The sequence below is a fragment of the Rhinatrema bivittatum genome, chromosome 8, assembly GCF_901001135.1.
Source record: "Rhinatrema bivittatum chromosome 8, aRhiBiv1.1, whole genome shotgun sequence".
Taxonomy (NCBI): domain Eukaryota; kingdom Metazoa; phylum Chordata; class Amphibia; order Gymnophiona; family Rhinatrematidae; genus Rhinatrema; species Rhinatrema bivittatum.
The window spans coordinates 159,322,772-159,338,749 of NC_042622.1; the positions used below are offsets into that span (position 1 = coordinate 159,322,772).

The 15,978-nt window shown below is 43.1% G+C and overlaps 1 protein-coding gene across 16 annotated transcripts in view; it reads right to left on the reverse strand.

Moving 5' to 3' along the window:
• ZNF618 (zinc finger protein 618) overlaps positions 1 to 15,978 on the reverse strand; it is a 638,793-nt gene that overhangs the window by 353,815 nt on the left and 269,000 nt on the right. For 12 of the 16 annotated variants that reach the window (XM_029611901.1, XM_029611889.1, XM_029611890.1 and 9 more), the window contains one exon: positions 7,723 to 7,791. The exons of the other annotated variants lie outside the window; for them this stretch is intronic. In XM_029611901.1, coding sequence (XP_029467761.1) covers positions 7,723 to 7,791 — 69 coding nt within the window. The remainder of the gene's footprint in view (positions 1 to 7,722; positions 7,792 to 15,978) is intronic. 16 annotated transcript variants of the gene reach the window in all.

Here is a 15,978-nt window from a genome sequence, read left to right on the forward strand (position 1 = left end):
GGGCGTGAAGATTGGGCAAGTAGATCAAGATGTTATCCAAGTATACTATCATGCAAGCATAGAGTAAGTCTTTGAATGTGTCATTGATAAAATTTTGAAAAAAATGCCAGGGCATTACAGAGACCGAAGCACATCACCAGGTATTCACTGTGGCCATCTCTCATATTAAAAGTAGTTTTCCACTTGTCACCCTTACATATCCATATGAGGTTATATGCCCTCTGCAGATTAAATTTAATAAAGATTGTAGCTTCTTGCAGCCAGTCAAACAATTCTGATATTACTGACAGAGCATTTTTTTTTTGTTTGTCTCTGTCTTTCTCTAATTAAAGCTTCTGATTACATACTGCTGCAGTGGTTTCTTTAGAATAGACATTTTGGCAGAAGGATGGCTGAATGGGTTTTTCGCTTGCAGCTGTAATTTGATTCTCCCTGACTGAACTGATCAGACAATAGACCACTTCACGGCTCTTCACACTGGGGCTGATTCATGGACCGGACGTGGGTCGCCAGCATTCAGATTGGAAAGTCTGATGGACTTCGTCTGAACGAAGCTGCCAAGATATGGATGACAGTTTGGCTGGGACTTCATCACGAGTATAATTGTTATATCTTCGGATTGGTTCCCTCAAAGGGGAGGGAGCCTCTACAGAACATAGGCTACCTAGGGGTAGATTCACTTTTTTTTGCTTTTGTTTAAGCAGGCTGTCTTGGTCTCATTGCTTGATGCCCCACAGTCACCGTTCACTGCAACGGAGTTCTAACACCAGGAGCACAGCTTGGTGTGAAAATCGTCCAGGTAAGAAACAATTCTCCTTCTTATAAGGGAGAATTATTAAATTTTGTTATATTTACCCATTGGTAAATTGTTATGTCTAAATTCTGGTCAGGGAAGTTGAGAGGTCCTAAACATGCTGTAGGGGTTAATTCAACGGGTCCTTAGAGAAAGACAGAGACAAAGGGAACAGGGACCGGAACAAAGCACGATGAGATAATTTGTTCCGGTCTATACAATTGTAAAAACACCCAGTTATCCAATTTTTACAGAGGTGTGCATAACAATATATACCCTTCACACCGACCAATCAGAGCATATTCAGAGTGTTGTTTTTAGATAAGTGCAGTACATCTGATTTGAGAATGTATTAGACCAATCAGCTAATGAGTCTGGGGTGTTGGCTCGCTGCATTCCAGCACGTAGCCAGAGTCCTCTGCTTTCTTTGTCTAAAACTAGTATTCAGGCACACAGCAGAAATGAGGTGTCAGAAGGACAGTGCATACATAAAGTAGCTTCTTGCAGCCAGTCAAACAATTCTGATATTACTGACATAGCATTTTTTTTTTTTTTTGATGGCAGAATTTAAACCATAGTAGTCAGTACCTGGACATAGTGAACTATCCTTCTTGACCATGTCTGCATACCAGGGTCTTCTTGGACAATCTGGAGCCACCAGAAGAACTATCCCCCCTGTGTAGTTGTATCTTGTGAATGATTGCGCCCAATAGGGGCCACGGCAGGAAGGCGTATAGCAGGGTCCCCGGTGGCCAGGTTTGTACCAGGGCATCGAACCCTTGGGACTGCGGTTCCCGCCTGCGGCTGAAGTATCTGGACACTTGGGCATTGTGTCCCCCACCGATTCACTATCATTTGGAAGGCTGCGGACGACAGCCTCCATTCTCCTGGGTCTAGACTTTTCCTGCTGAGGAAGTCCGCCGTGATGTTGTCTTTCCCGGCGATGTGGACGGCGGAGATCTCCTGGAGATTTGCTTCCGCCCACGCCATCAGGGGTCTATTTCTAGGGACACTTGTTGGCTTCTGGTTCCCCCCTGTTGGTTGATGTAGGCCACTGTTGTGGCGTTGTCTGACATTACTCTGACCGCTTTGTCTCGAAGTCTGTGAGCGAACCGCAGACAGGCTAGTCTGACTGCCTGCGCTTCTAGGCGATTGATGTTCCATCCCGCCTCTTCTGCGTTCTACTGCCCTTGGGCGGTTAACTCCTCACAGTGTGCTCCCCATCCTCGTAGACTGGCATCTGTGGTGAGTAGGGTCCAGGTTGGAGAGGATAGTCTTGATCCTCGGCTCATGTGGTTGGCCTGCAGCCACCACCGTAGCTGGTTCCGGACTCTGCCCGGGAGTGATAGACGTACGGTGTAATTCTGGGACCGTGGGCTCCACCGTGATAGAAGTGAGCGCTGTAGGGGCCTCATGTGGGCTCACACCCATGGCACAACTTCCAGTGTGGATGCCATTAGCCTGAGGACTTGCAGATAATCCCATGCTGTGGGACGAGGATCGTTCAGCAAGGTATGTAGCCGGTTCCACAGTTTTAATCTCCTTGTGGGGGTCAGGCTGACCTTGTCTTCTTTGGTGTTGAATCGGACTCCTAGGTATTCCAGCGACTGTGAGGGTTGTAGGAAACTTTTGTTTGTGTTGACCACCCATCCTAGGCTCTCCAGTAGAGTTATGACTCTGCTGGTTGCTTGGTGGCTTTCCTCCGGTGACTTTGCCCTGCTCAGCCAGTCGTCTAGGTAAGGGTGGACGAGGATTCCTTCCTTCCTCAGTGTTGCCGCCACCACTACTATTACCTTGGTGAACGTCTGGGGTGCTATGGCTAACCCAAAAGGTAGTGCCTGGAACAGGTAGTGACGGTTCAGGACTTTGAAGCGTAGGTAGCGCTGGTGTTCCTGATGAATTGGGATGTTAAGGTAGGCCTCCTAAAGATCCAGGGATGTGAGAAACTCTCCCGGTTGTATCGCCCTTATTACGGATCGCAGGGTTTCCATGCAGAAGCGAGGAATCCTCAGATGGCGGTTGACCGACTTGAGGTCCAGGATGGGCTTGAATGTTCCCTCTTTCTTGGGGACGATAACATAGATGGAATAATGTCCAGTATTTATTTCTTGTGGAGGCACTGGGGTTATGGCCTCGAGGGCCAGTAGTCTGGACAGTGTAGCTTCCACTGCCGCCCTCTTGAAGAGGTCGTGGCAGGGGGACTCCACAAACTTGTCTGGAGGGGTACGTAGAAAATCCAGGTAGTACCCCTCCAGAATGATGGCTAGGACCCACTTGTCCGAAGTTATCTCGACCCATCTGTGGTAGAATAGGGCTAGTCTGCCCCCTATGGCTTCTTCCCTTGGACGGGTCGGCTGAATCTCATTGTGGGGTGCGGCTGGGGCCTGTACCCGATCTGTTACCCCTCTTGTGCTTGTTCCGAAAGGACTGGTTCCTGCTCGTAGGGCGGGGGGCTTGATAGTTGCTCCTGTAAGGATTGAAGCGCTGTGAACTTCTGCCCCTGGAGGACCTGGGGAAGAGTCGCTGGTTTCTCTTCGTTTTATCCTCCGGCAGGCGCAGCACTAGGGACTTGCCCCATTTGTCGGCTAATTTCTCTAGTTCGCTGCCAAACAGGAGGGATCCTTTGAAGGGCATCCCTGTGAGGCGCGTTTGGAAGATGCATCGGCCGACCAGCTTCGGAGCCAGAGTTGCCTTCTGGCCGCCACCGCAGATGACACTTCTCTGGCCGCTGTACGCACTAGACCGGAGGCAGCATCCGCGAAGAATGATACTGCTGGTTCCATGTCTTCTCCCGGGGTGGTGTTCCTGGTCTGGGATAAGCAGGCACGTGTCACCACTGTGCAGCAGGCTGCAATTTGTAGAGACATAGCGGCTACGTCAAATGACTGTTTGAGGATGGATTCCAGACGCCGGTCATGTGCATCCTTGAGCGCTGCTCCTCCCTCTACTGGGATAGTGGTGCACTTAGAGACCACGCAGATTATGGCATCAACTTTTGGGCATGCAAGATGATCTTTGGTCGCCGGGTACATGGCTGCCAAAGCTCATCTCCCTTTAAGTGTGGACTCCGGGGCATTCCATTCCAGGTCAATCAGCTGTTGTGCCGCTTGTAACAGAGGGAAATGGCGAGAGGTCTGACGAAGACCCTCCAGCAGGGGGGGTTCGGTTTAGGATCCCCCGAAGTACCTGGGCCTGGGATAGCGAGCTCCGTCAGACATTGGGTGACCAGGTCCAGGAGCTCGTCCTTTGTGAAGAAGCGTCTCATCGTTTGGTGAGGCTCTGTCCCCGGGGGGAGCTCCCCCTCTTCTAGGGGCTCAGCTTCCTCTTCACACATGTCCATGTCCCCATAGGTGGAGCTTCTGGGTAGTGGGAGCCTTTGCCTGGGTCTTGAAGGGCATGGGGCCTGAGGGTCCTCCGGCGGAGCATGTGAATGACCAGCTGGAGGTTCAGTTTGCATTTGAACAAAGGCGTGAATCCCCTTGAAGAACTCCACCCATGAGATCGACGCTGGATCCAAGCTGAGGGGGCGCTGGTTCCCTGGGGGTCCCTGTCTATGGGAGGTCCCACTGGGATCTGCTAGGTCCGGGGTGCTCCCTGAGGAGCTAGTACTCGGCCCTGGGTGGGACTGGCCCTGAACTGGATCTCCCAGGGCTTCCTCACACTGTGTGCACAGGGCGTCGGCCTCCTCGCTTTGTGCAGCTCTGATGTGGCATGCTGGGCAGAGGCCTTGAGCCTTTATCCCTGTTTCTGGTGATGCCATGGCTGTCGGCGCGTAAACTCTTATGCGCTCCGGTGCGCTTAATATGAGCGTGTGAGTTGTGCATGCAGCTGTGCGTCCAGCCATAGATATGCGCCCACCTCTGTGCGTGCAACTTATGCGCACAAGGTTTTATGTGCATGTAAGTCTATGCGCACAAGTGCTTTGTGCACCTAGCTCAGTTTTGTGCGCTCAGGCCGAACGGCAAGGCGAATAGGGCCAAGATGGCGGCGGCGAGCACGCGGGCAATATGGCGACCCCTTCAGAGGGTCTCCACGTGGGTAGACCCTTGGAAATAGCCCGGGCCTGGCCCTGCTAGGGCAGATCAACCCGGTGGCACTGGTCCCGGCCGGTGACCTGTGCTCTTCCTCGATCCTTGGGGACCGGATTCAAGCAGAAGATTTCTACCTTACCTTGTCTTTGGCGCTTCCCGGTTTCGTCCTGGGTGGTCTCCGGCTGCGGGAGGAGAGGGCAAATACCTTCACCACCGCGCTCGATGGTGCACCCGCTGCCTCTCAGCTGTTCCCGAGGATCGGGGGCTAGGTCCTCGCCGCGATTCGGCCACCAGACCGAGGCTTACCTCCGAGGGACCACGGAAATCACCTCAGGAATCTCAACTGGGGGAGGGACCCAAGGGTATCACCGCAGGAGAGCGGGGCTAGTCTTCAGGTAGGTTTCTTCTTTAAAATTTGGTTCTCTTCTTTGAATTTGGTTCTAACGCTGTGAGAGCATGCAGATAGTCCCTAACTGCTATGGAGACGGAAAATACTGAACAGCTGCACTTTCTGCAGGGTATATGTACTAGGGGATGACGTCAGATTGAAATCTGATCCGTCTCCAACTGCTAGCAGGAGTACACTATACCCATTGGTCCTGAGTCCATCTGCTACACGCTAAGAAATAGTAGGGGGTTTTTTTACATTATCAATGTAATGACAGGATGGGAATCTGATAAGGACCAGTAAAGGTCCCAATCTACTTAGTTTAATAATGATGGAAGTGACTTTGTACGAGCAACTTTCAGAATTTTATAAACTAATACCTCCATAAAAATCATGTACAAAGCAGAACAAAAAAAATTATAATTGTCAACTGAACTGTCAGATTTTTCTTTTAGAATGCAAAAACGAAAATTTTCTTCAGCTACATGCCCAGCATCATTTGCATCAACAAAGAATCTTAATTTCCAGCTTAACTTTATCATAAGTATCAATACTTTCCATATAAACTTTTACCATATTGTACAATACATAATGGCATTCACTCAATTTCATTTATCTCTATAGATTTCAATCATTTAGTCAACAAAATTACTCTAACTCTGAAATTTTCATTCGGTCTCTCAAAAATCACCCTGGTATCTCAGCTGGTTTACTGATAAGATTTAATTTTAAATTTTAGATTGTAAGAATTGAAACTAATCAAGAATCCCTTCTTTTTTAGGGGTGTTTCACTACAGCAAGAGCAGTTATGGAATGTGTCCACTTGTCTGTCCACATGAATGATTGTAAAGAACGTGCAAGTGTACCATGCAACCTTACTGAAGAGACCACTCACACTCACCATACAACGGGCAAATAAGGGCCTGGGACTAATGGGAGGAGGAGGAGGAGTGGAGTTTGTGCTTCCACTGCTGCCTCGAATTTATGCCAATGCCACTGACCTTTTGGCGGGGTTGAGAAAGATGCGCGATGGGAAATTAATCTCCATGCAATGCCTATTTTCACCTTTCCACTACCTTCAGTTTTATGAAGTGATTAAAACATAACATTATAATTGAGGAAATGTAAAAGGGCAGTGAAAAGGCAGGTAAATTGCAAGCTAATATAATACATTCACTGTGAATTAGATTGCAGCCAACCACTTTTTTTTTTTTAATTGATTATTGTTTTTGCTTTTTTTCCCTTTATAGCCTTCCCTCTGATCAGCTTTCCAGGATGGAGTACCTATATGGCTGTAGGAACACTCACTGACTCCAATCCTAGAGGAGTCACAAGGTGCACACAGCACCACTTGCTGGCAGGTAAGTACCACTACAGAAGCAGCTACCCTTCACTCCATGGGACCAAGCTTGACCATGCCTGTAGCAGATGCAAAAATTAGACTACTACTAAATAGTCTGTTCAAAGGAGATGATTGCAACAAGCAGCTACCAATGGTTTGGTCCTCTTCTTTTCATGATATTTTTAAAACAGGCGCAGAAAATAAAAAGCCTCACAGCAGAGCTTTAGCAGGGTGATTTAGAAGAGATTCATGTCAACTAGCAGTTTTGGAATCCAAATGAAACATTTATTTTGTTTATAATTAAGGAAAGTTATAATGTAAATTTTTCATGGATATGTTGTGAGAGGAAATCAAATGGGCAAATACACAACCAATTGAAAAATTGTCAATATTCCATGGCAACAGACACTGGAATCCATTATTATGATTAGTAATTTTTTTAAGTCATTTTTGCATTGGATTCAACATATACTGTTAAGATGGGTTATCAGTACAATTTGTATCCTTAATTCTCTGGGTACGGATTCATACCACATATAAAAGGAGAAATTTCAAACTTTTCTCATTTTATTTCTGGCTATGTAGTTTCTCAACCCATACAGGTTTTAGAATTCCATTTCAAATATGAAACCAAAAAATGCACCATCAAATCAAACTACATCCAAATAAACTGCTGTATACTAATGACAATCTATGCAATGTACCTAAACTATGCATATCCTAGAAAAGGAGCGAGACAGGGGATAGATGACAAGACGTTCAAATACCTCAAATATGTAGATCAGGGGATTCTCAAATCTTGCCTAATGACCCCCACAAGACAGTTGGGTTTCAGAATATGCACAATGATTTTGTATGAGACATAGGCATACATTGGAGACCCAGTACATACAAATTTATCTCATATATTTTTGTTGATATTCTGAAAATCTGACTTATATTGGGATTACCAGGATAGGTTTTTGAAGTCCTGCAATAAATAATTCACAAGAAACAAACCTTTTTGTGGCTTCCCTTCAAACCGCCCCAGGAGCATAACATGTTTGGCACCACATGGCTACAGGGGAAGAATACCAATCCAGGCAACAGACAAAAAGTGGGAGCAGGGGAGGAAGGTCGCACTTGGCTGGCAAGGGCTTTAAAAGTCCAGCACAGGAGAGGCCAGTACCTTTTCTGAAGCGAAGGAAGCTGATCTGTCGCCGCTGAGCTGCCACCGAACTGTCACAGGAGGAAATATCTGTTGGAAGGAAACCCGGGAGATTGTCAGAAGTGCTTCCCTAGAAATTGCTGAAAGACTGCCCAAAGCTGCTTTTCGCAACCAGACAGAAGAGAAGCAGCATGCCAGGAGTGTCACTGACTAGCAGCAGCATCAAAAGACAGAGATCTGGTGTGACCAGAAAGCTGTATTTGACCACATTGTACACTGATCTACTGCCTTACCTCATCCTGCACTGAACTGAATCCAGAAGCAGCACACTAGAGAGAGGCACCATTGGGCGCTGCCACCATCATCAATGGACAGAGCCCAGTGCAACCAGAAAGCTGTGAGGGTCTAGATTTTGCAAACCCATACACCACTTTTCCTTCGATTAGAAGCCTGGTATCCACCAGCAATGCCACAGGCTGCAGAAATCCAGCAAGAATGATCAAATGGTGAACAAAAGGAGGTGCAGAGGAAGAGAATGGGAAGGTATCCAAAATTGAGTCCTATGTGGGAGCTCGAAGTTAAGAGGTTTCCAGGGCTGGGGGAGTTTCCTCCTTTGCCCATGGAGCCTGTCTCCTTGGTCCCTTGTTTTTGATTTTTAAAATGGGGATTTAGGAGAATATCACAGTATTTTTTTTCTTTTGCACCATGCCCTGATCCAAAGAAGTGGAAGCAGCCCAGTGTGGTGCGACAAAGGACATAATACTTTTGTATTCAAGTGGACTAAGATAGCAATCACACTATCCATAATATTTTTGGAATTAACTCCCTATACTTGTGGCAATGATCATATGGGACAGGACTTTAAAGAACAGAAGAGAGATTTTCCAATCTGACAATATTAGCAGTTGTCAAAGTAATAAAGAGGCACTAATTAATTTAACAATTTAAACTGTATTCCTTTGCTTTAAGCTCAATATAACTATACAGGTAAATCATGTCACAGGTTACAAAAATAAAACTAATGTATTGTTCTGTTTCCAACATCTTGTTTCAGATCACTAGTCCTAGCAGCTGAGGAGGTGGATATACCTCTACCCAAAAGTTTATAGACATCTGGCCTGATGGAGCATGGGGGCCTGATCTGGAACTTGTTATAAAAGAGCATGTAGAAAGCATATACCAGAGGCCAGTCACATTTCTAGCTGTTCTGCATCTAGAAAGCCAAAAATGGAAAATGGTCCATTGGTAAAACAGCTCAGGTAGAATGCATGTTGCACTACAGGACTCTGGGATTAGCCTTCATAAATACAGTGGAGGGATGGAGCTGCCTTGTGGTTAGAGGAGTGGGCTGAGAACCTGGGAAGTTGAGATTCAAAGCTTGCTTCTCCCACTGAGGCTTCTTGTGATCTTAGGCAAGCAAGTCATGTTACCCTTCATTGCTTCTGGTACAAACAGCCTGTAAGCCCACTGGGGTAAATAAGTACTTACAGTACCTGAATTTGTAGCTCACTTAGGTTTAAAGAGGTGAATTTAAAAAAAAACCAAACAAACCCTAACTACTACCTTGCAGGCTTTCATCCTTTGCTAACACGTTAGAAGTGGAGAACTAACACAAAGCTGCTTTTCATAAGAATAATTATGGGGGAGGTGGGGGAGATGAGGAGGAGGAAGAGTTAGTCGAAGACAGCACTGAAGCAGACATACCAGAGATACCCTATCATTCACACAGTTGCTTGACCTCTTTAAGAAGCCTTCCTGTGGTGTGTTTTAACAACTATAAGGTAGTTTCTTTTTCATACAGCTTTCATGTAGTCATTCTACATAAGTGCAATAGATCTCATTCAAACACCCTGAAACCATAACAGGCTTATTGGCACAGAACATACTAATGGAAGCTGGTATATTAGGAAATTAATCTTCAGTCTAAAACAAATCAACAATGGATGCAGATGTGAGTGAGTTTGGGACAAGGAAGAAACAAGTGTACCCAGTAAAAAGTTGCATTAGCTTTCTAGTGCACAGACCAAAACTGAGCATTCCTAGTTTCTAGTTCAGTGGTGCTCAAACAATATTCAGATCCCTGTCCCAAATCAGTTGGGTTTTCAGAATATCACAAATGCATAAGATATTTATATACACTGAAAGCAGTACATTAATATATTGTCATGCATATACATTGGGCATAACCTGAAAACCCAAATGGCTAGAGGGGAGATGAGGGGGTCTGAGCACTAGTTTAAAAACCTCTGTTCTAGTCCATGCAGACAGACTGCCATTAAAATGTTTTCCATTTAATAACGTTTTTAGGGTGGCATTGGATTTGACAGGTCTTGATTTGTGAAATTTTGGATTTCACTCCTTATGCATTGGGACAGCAATGACAGCATTCTTAGCAGAGGATATAAAATAAATCAGGTAATGACAATACAGCTGATTCTGGTCCACCATTATCATCACCGTTTATTTATGACTTTTCCAATGAGAGTTCAAAGTGAGTAACAATCAATTTTCAGATCACTGTTGGAGTGGCAAATGTTAAATACAGTGCACTGGGATTTAAATACATGATCACTCAGGAAGAGAGTTCTGGTGCATCTCACTGGTAGGGTAGGGAAAGGTTTAACAGATTAGAGTCAACTCTTCCTGCTTAATGTTTACTCTGCACCTATTAAATGTTTAGACTCTGTAAAAAATAAATAAATAAAAATTTTAAAAATCCCTTATTTAATGACTTGCTCTAGAGGATTTACATCCCACTGTTCTTTGCATCTCTGAATCCTGGCTAACTGACAAAGAATGTACTCTTAAACCAAATGTCCCACCCAAACGAAAAGGGGAAGGTTTATTAATAATTAGTAAAAAAAAAAAAAAAAAAAAAAAAAAGAACTTAAGCTAATACCTTACAAAGTAGAGATAAACCCTCCCTATGAGGTGACAATTCTAAAATCTCCTCAACTAAACATAGGAGTCTATTGTCCTCCAGGTATTCTACTAAAAGATTGCTCACAACTGATTGAATTATTCGCTAAGATGCTCCCATCTCCAGATTCTACCTTAATTGTAGGAGACTTTAACCTGCATGTAGATAAAATCCGAGAACTGCAGCCTGTGAAATGTTTTTAGAGACAATGGAAGCTTTGGGATGGTCCAATTTGTTTCCAAAGCTACTCATAAAGCGGGACATATTCCACACCTAATATTTGCCAATACCAGGAACTGTAACTTCTCACACCAGATTGCCATGGTCTGATCACCAGTTAATGAAGGCAGAAATAACTTTCCTCAATCTAACTCATCAAAGCATAGATAATAATCGTACTTTTACCTTCAAGAAAAAGATAGACACAGAGGTACTTGCAGAATCAATAGAAAATAAGCTCCTTGAACTACAGCAATCCAACACCTCCTCAGCATTTGATTCCTGGGATCAGATTGTCAGTGACATAGCTGAAAACCTCAGTTCTGTCCAGACAAAAACAATTAACAAAGAAAGAAATACCTCTAAACACAAGCCCTGGTACAATAATGAGTTAAGACGCACTAAACAGAACCTTAGAAAATTAGAGAAACAATGGCGGAAATGTCAATCTTCTGAATCGCTAGGAAAATATAGATCTCTCCTATCAAAATACCGCACACTAACCAACAAAGCAAAAAATGATTACTATGCTAAACAGATTCATGGCGTAATATTTAATTCTAAATTGCTCTAAATAATTTGCTGTTAGTTAATCTCCCTCCTCTTCTATCTCTTCCGTTCCAAGTTATGTACTTCCCTGTTTTATTGTAACTGCAATCCCGCAAACCTTGCACGTGTTACAGTTGTTTGAGTTCTCTATATCTTGCACACCCTGTTTAAATATAAACCGGTATAGCAAAAATAAATAAATAAATGGTATAGATAGCTTAATACAGTGCTTAATTACACAGTCTATGCAGAAAAGATGCGAGTTTCAGCAGATCCCGACATGGCACAGTAAGTCAGAGGTCTATTTGTAGGTTTTAGTGGGGTTCAGGTTATTAGCTAGTGCCAAATGTGCCTCAAAGGACCAGGTTTCACTAGTTTTATGAAGGTTAGGAAATCTTGGTCAAGTCTAATGTAAGAGGGAGTTTCAGAGGATTAGGTCATACCTTGGAAAAGTTATTTTGCTGGTGTTTGTAAAGCACATAGTTCTTGAAGATGGTATCACAAGTCTCAACATGTAATAAATAACTAGGGATCTATAAGACTAAGGGTAGAAACTCAGGACAGTATATGTGTTTTATGGGCCCACAAGAAGACGTTAGCGAACAGACAAAGGGTGCACCTGGGTCTAATGGCCAGCAATCTCACATTTTTTCATTTATTTGTTGGGGGGATGCAATAGGACCATTTGATGCCCTCTCTTCTGATGAGTTGGAAGTCTTATGCTCCTCCATTTGAACTTATACACTTCATATGAAATGACTTGGTCACCGAGAGACATATACGTCTGGTTAACCCTTCCCTACCCTACCAGTGAGATGCACCATAATTCTATTCCTCAACTGAATAATACAATCTAGCATTATCCTCTACCTCATATGGCAGGGCAATCACAACCATAGAACAATGGGATGAACAAGAAAAAAGGTGAACATACGAATGTAAAAGTTTATCAGCAGGACAGACAGAAAAGCAGTGTCGGCATAAATGGACTACAATAGATTATCCAGGTTTGTCAGACCCACAGAGCACCGCTTGGACATAGGTATAGACATTCATTTCAACTCTAATTTACAAGAGGTCATCAAACTGGTGACTAAAGGCATACCGTGTTTCCCCGAAAATAAGACAGTGTCTTATATTAATTTTTGCTACCAAAGATGCACTAGGCCTTATTTTCAGGGGATGTCTTATTTTTCCATGAAGAAGAATTCACATATATTGTTGAACAAAAAAATGAACATTTATCATATTCTGAATAGTTGTCTGGTTATGCTGGTTTGTGATGACAACTAACTGTGAATCCTGCAGGGTAAAAAAAATCACAGCTGCATGCTCTGGTGTTCTGTGCGACGGGCATGCTCCCAAATAAAAACTTTGCTAGGTCTTACTTTCGGGGGAGGTCTTATATTTAGCAATTCAGCAAAACCTCTACTAGGTCTTATTTTCGGGGGATGTCTTATTTTCGGGGAAACAGGGTATAGATTTAGTCACAGCTATTTGAGTGAGGAAGCTCCAGCGAGTGGAGTCATTACTAGAGTCTGTCATGAACATTTTAAGGGTTGACATGGTCTATGAGAGACTGATCATGAGAACTTATCTCAAAGATTCTATAGTCAGGATACTGAGGCTACTCAAAACTATGAAATGTTACAAAAGGGATGTGTACCAATTCTGTGAGTTCTTCAACAGCCAGAGATGAGGGTTCCCACTTTGAGAGAAAGACACTCACCTTCAACCTTCTAAGAATGGGGATGGGTGGTATCTTGACTAGTCAACCTATGCTTTCAGCTTGATGCAGTGTAAGGAATAAGAAGTGGGTCAGCGGTCAATGACTGCATGACGTAGAGACTAGCAATTAATAAAATATATTTAGCACGTCTGAATTCTTACAGCTGTGCAGAAAGACTTTAATGTCAGAAATCTGGGACAGGAAGAAGGTTAAGAGGTTACAAAAGAAAGATGTTCTGACATGCTTAGCAATGCAAATATAAAAATATGCCAAAAAGCAATTATCTATGCTTATTTAAGATAAAGAAGAAATGGAAATTTATAGGTCAGGATGACCTAAGAATACTGCCATATGTAATTCATGCTAACTTTTAGGGTGTAAGAGAAATGATGTTCCTGTTATTTGTAGAACTCTAAGACTTGTTCATGTCAGAGATTCCCTTGATATGTGCATATCAATAAAATGGTAATATTTATTGCAATTAACTTAGGTGTGATTTTTATTTCATCTGAGTTAGAAGGCCCAGGGATCTAACATTCTTTACAGTTCCTGTACAGTTTCTTTAGTGGTGTCAGAATGAGAAAAATAAATGTATGTACCCATGGCCCTGGGTTTCTAGTAGTTGGCAGGCAGGGATTCTAAGATCATGGGAGGTATGTACACGCTTTCAAATAACTGGGGACAAAGAGTCCTCATCAGAAAAAATGTCAATTTACGATGCACTATCATTTTATTTATTGATCACTGAAAAGTACTATTATGTAGGCAATGCTGAAAACTAACATCTCGTAAATGTAAATTATATTAAAGCTTCAGACATTGTTTTTTCACCTGTGTGTGATTTACTGTGTTCTTTAAAGAGATGTTTGGAACTGTAGGCATTTGGAGGGCGGAGAAGAGTAGAGTTCAGAAAAAGAAAGGAGAGAAGGTTTCAGCCCAAGTGTGACTGGCAAGGAAGTTCTAAAACAAAAGGACCCAGTATAACTCTCAATGAGGGCAGACTCAACAGTTACATCAGAAAATATTTGGGGGGGGGGGCTGGCCTGGTTGCTTGACGACTGCGCTGTTTGTTGCCATGCAAAGGACCTGGATTTAATTTCTGGGTCAGGCTTTCCATTCTCCAGGACGCATGTTAGGGAGGCAGCATGCACAGTATTTGAAAGGGGTGTGCTTTCATTTGAAATGACAGATAATGTCAATCACAATCTAAAGAGCCAAGTACATATTGTAAACAAAAAAATATCAAAAAACAAACATGTTGCAAAAACAAATTAGCAAAATATCACAAAAATAAATTAACTTATTAAAGTAGGACTATCATCCCAATCTTATCCTTATTTGTTTTTGTAACACGTGTTTGTTTTTTGATAGAAAATGTCATTGACATTATCTATGTCATTTCAAGTCATTTTTTAAACAAAACAATAGAAAAAAAAAACAATTTTATGTTTCATTTTTTTATCTTTTATTATTCGCACTATTTGCAAACAGTGCACATTATTTTCAAATTGTGTGCACAGGCTCCCCATAACAAGCTTCTTAACCTTGGGATCCTTGGAGATGCCTGTTCCTGGAGGCTGCCGAAGTTACCTTAGAAAACTAATATATGTGGACAAACCCCCACTCAAATGTCCCAACCCCTTACTTTTGTTTAAAATATAACACATACTTAAACCCTGGCAGCTAGACCCCCTTAGTCCACCCCCCAAATTTACCAAAATAATCCAGTGCTCTAGTGGGGGCCAGAGAGCAACCCCTCCATTCCCGGACTCAGCAGACACCAATTTCAATGGTAGCTCCTATCATATGAAGGAGCAAAGGGCCGGCCGGTTGGTGCCATTGAATAGTCTGCACTATTTGCAAATAGCACACACTATTTTCTGAAACCAAAATGAAAACAAAAAAAAAAAAAAAAGGAAATGACAGAAAATGTAAATGTGTCCAAAAAAAAAAAGTGACAGACAAAACTAAGAAGGTTTTTGTTCTGCACAGTTCTAGAATTTGAAAGGGGTTGGAATCCCAGTCATTATGCAATGGCAAAGCCTTATATCTAGACTTGGGCCTATGATTGCAAGGCTCCAGGAGCAGCTCTGAAATATAATCCCCAGCTGAGGATCATCACTACAATGACTGGGCTGCGTTGAGAGGAGGATGTAAAATAGAGGGGGAAAAATACCAGACTAGCTGTGAATAAAGGTTCATTGCACTGTAGTCAACAGAGACTGGTTCCAATGCTGGGCCCCAGATAGTTTTCAAAATTTCTTTGCAAAAGAATGTATGAGGGATAAAAAGCAAGCATATCATGAGTCATGAGACAGTTTGTGCATTATGGTAGCAAAGAAAATTATCTTTAATGATGCTGCAGGCAGCCTATCACTAGAACAGTATTCTACATGTCATTCCACAGAGAAAAGCTGATCTGTTTCAATAAGAAAACAGGCATTTTAAAGCATAAGAGCAGCCCCATTTAGTATTAATAATCTTCTATAAAAGGCTCAGGAATGGGATTTCTAAGAACCTGTTTTTCCTTTAAAAAAAAGTTCTCTATCCTCTTTTGTGATTGACAGTTTACAAGTTAATATGATCCGATGAAGGAATGCTGTTCCGTGATTACCTCTCACTAGAAACCAGTAAATACAGAAGCTTGAGCTTCCTACCCTATCTAATCATGGTGGGGGGGGGGGGGGGCACCATTTCATTCAGAATACAAGGAGGCTGGTACCTCAGAGCACACTACAACCAGCAGCAAATATCAGAGACTCAAAGACCTGATGGTGCAAATTTCACATGAACCACGATCAGAAACTTGGAGACTGTGCTAGGTTAGAGTGTACCTTTGAAATGATCACGATTCAGCCTG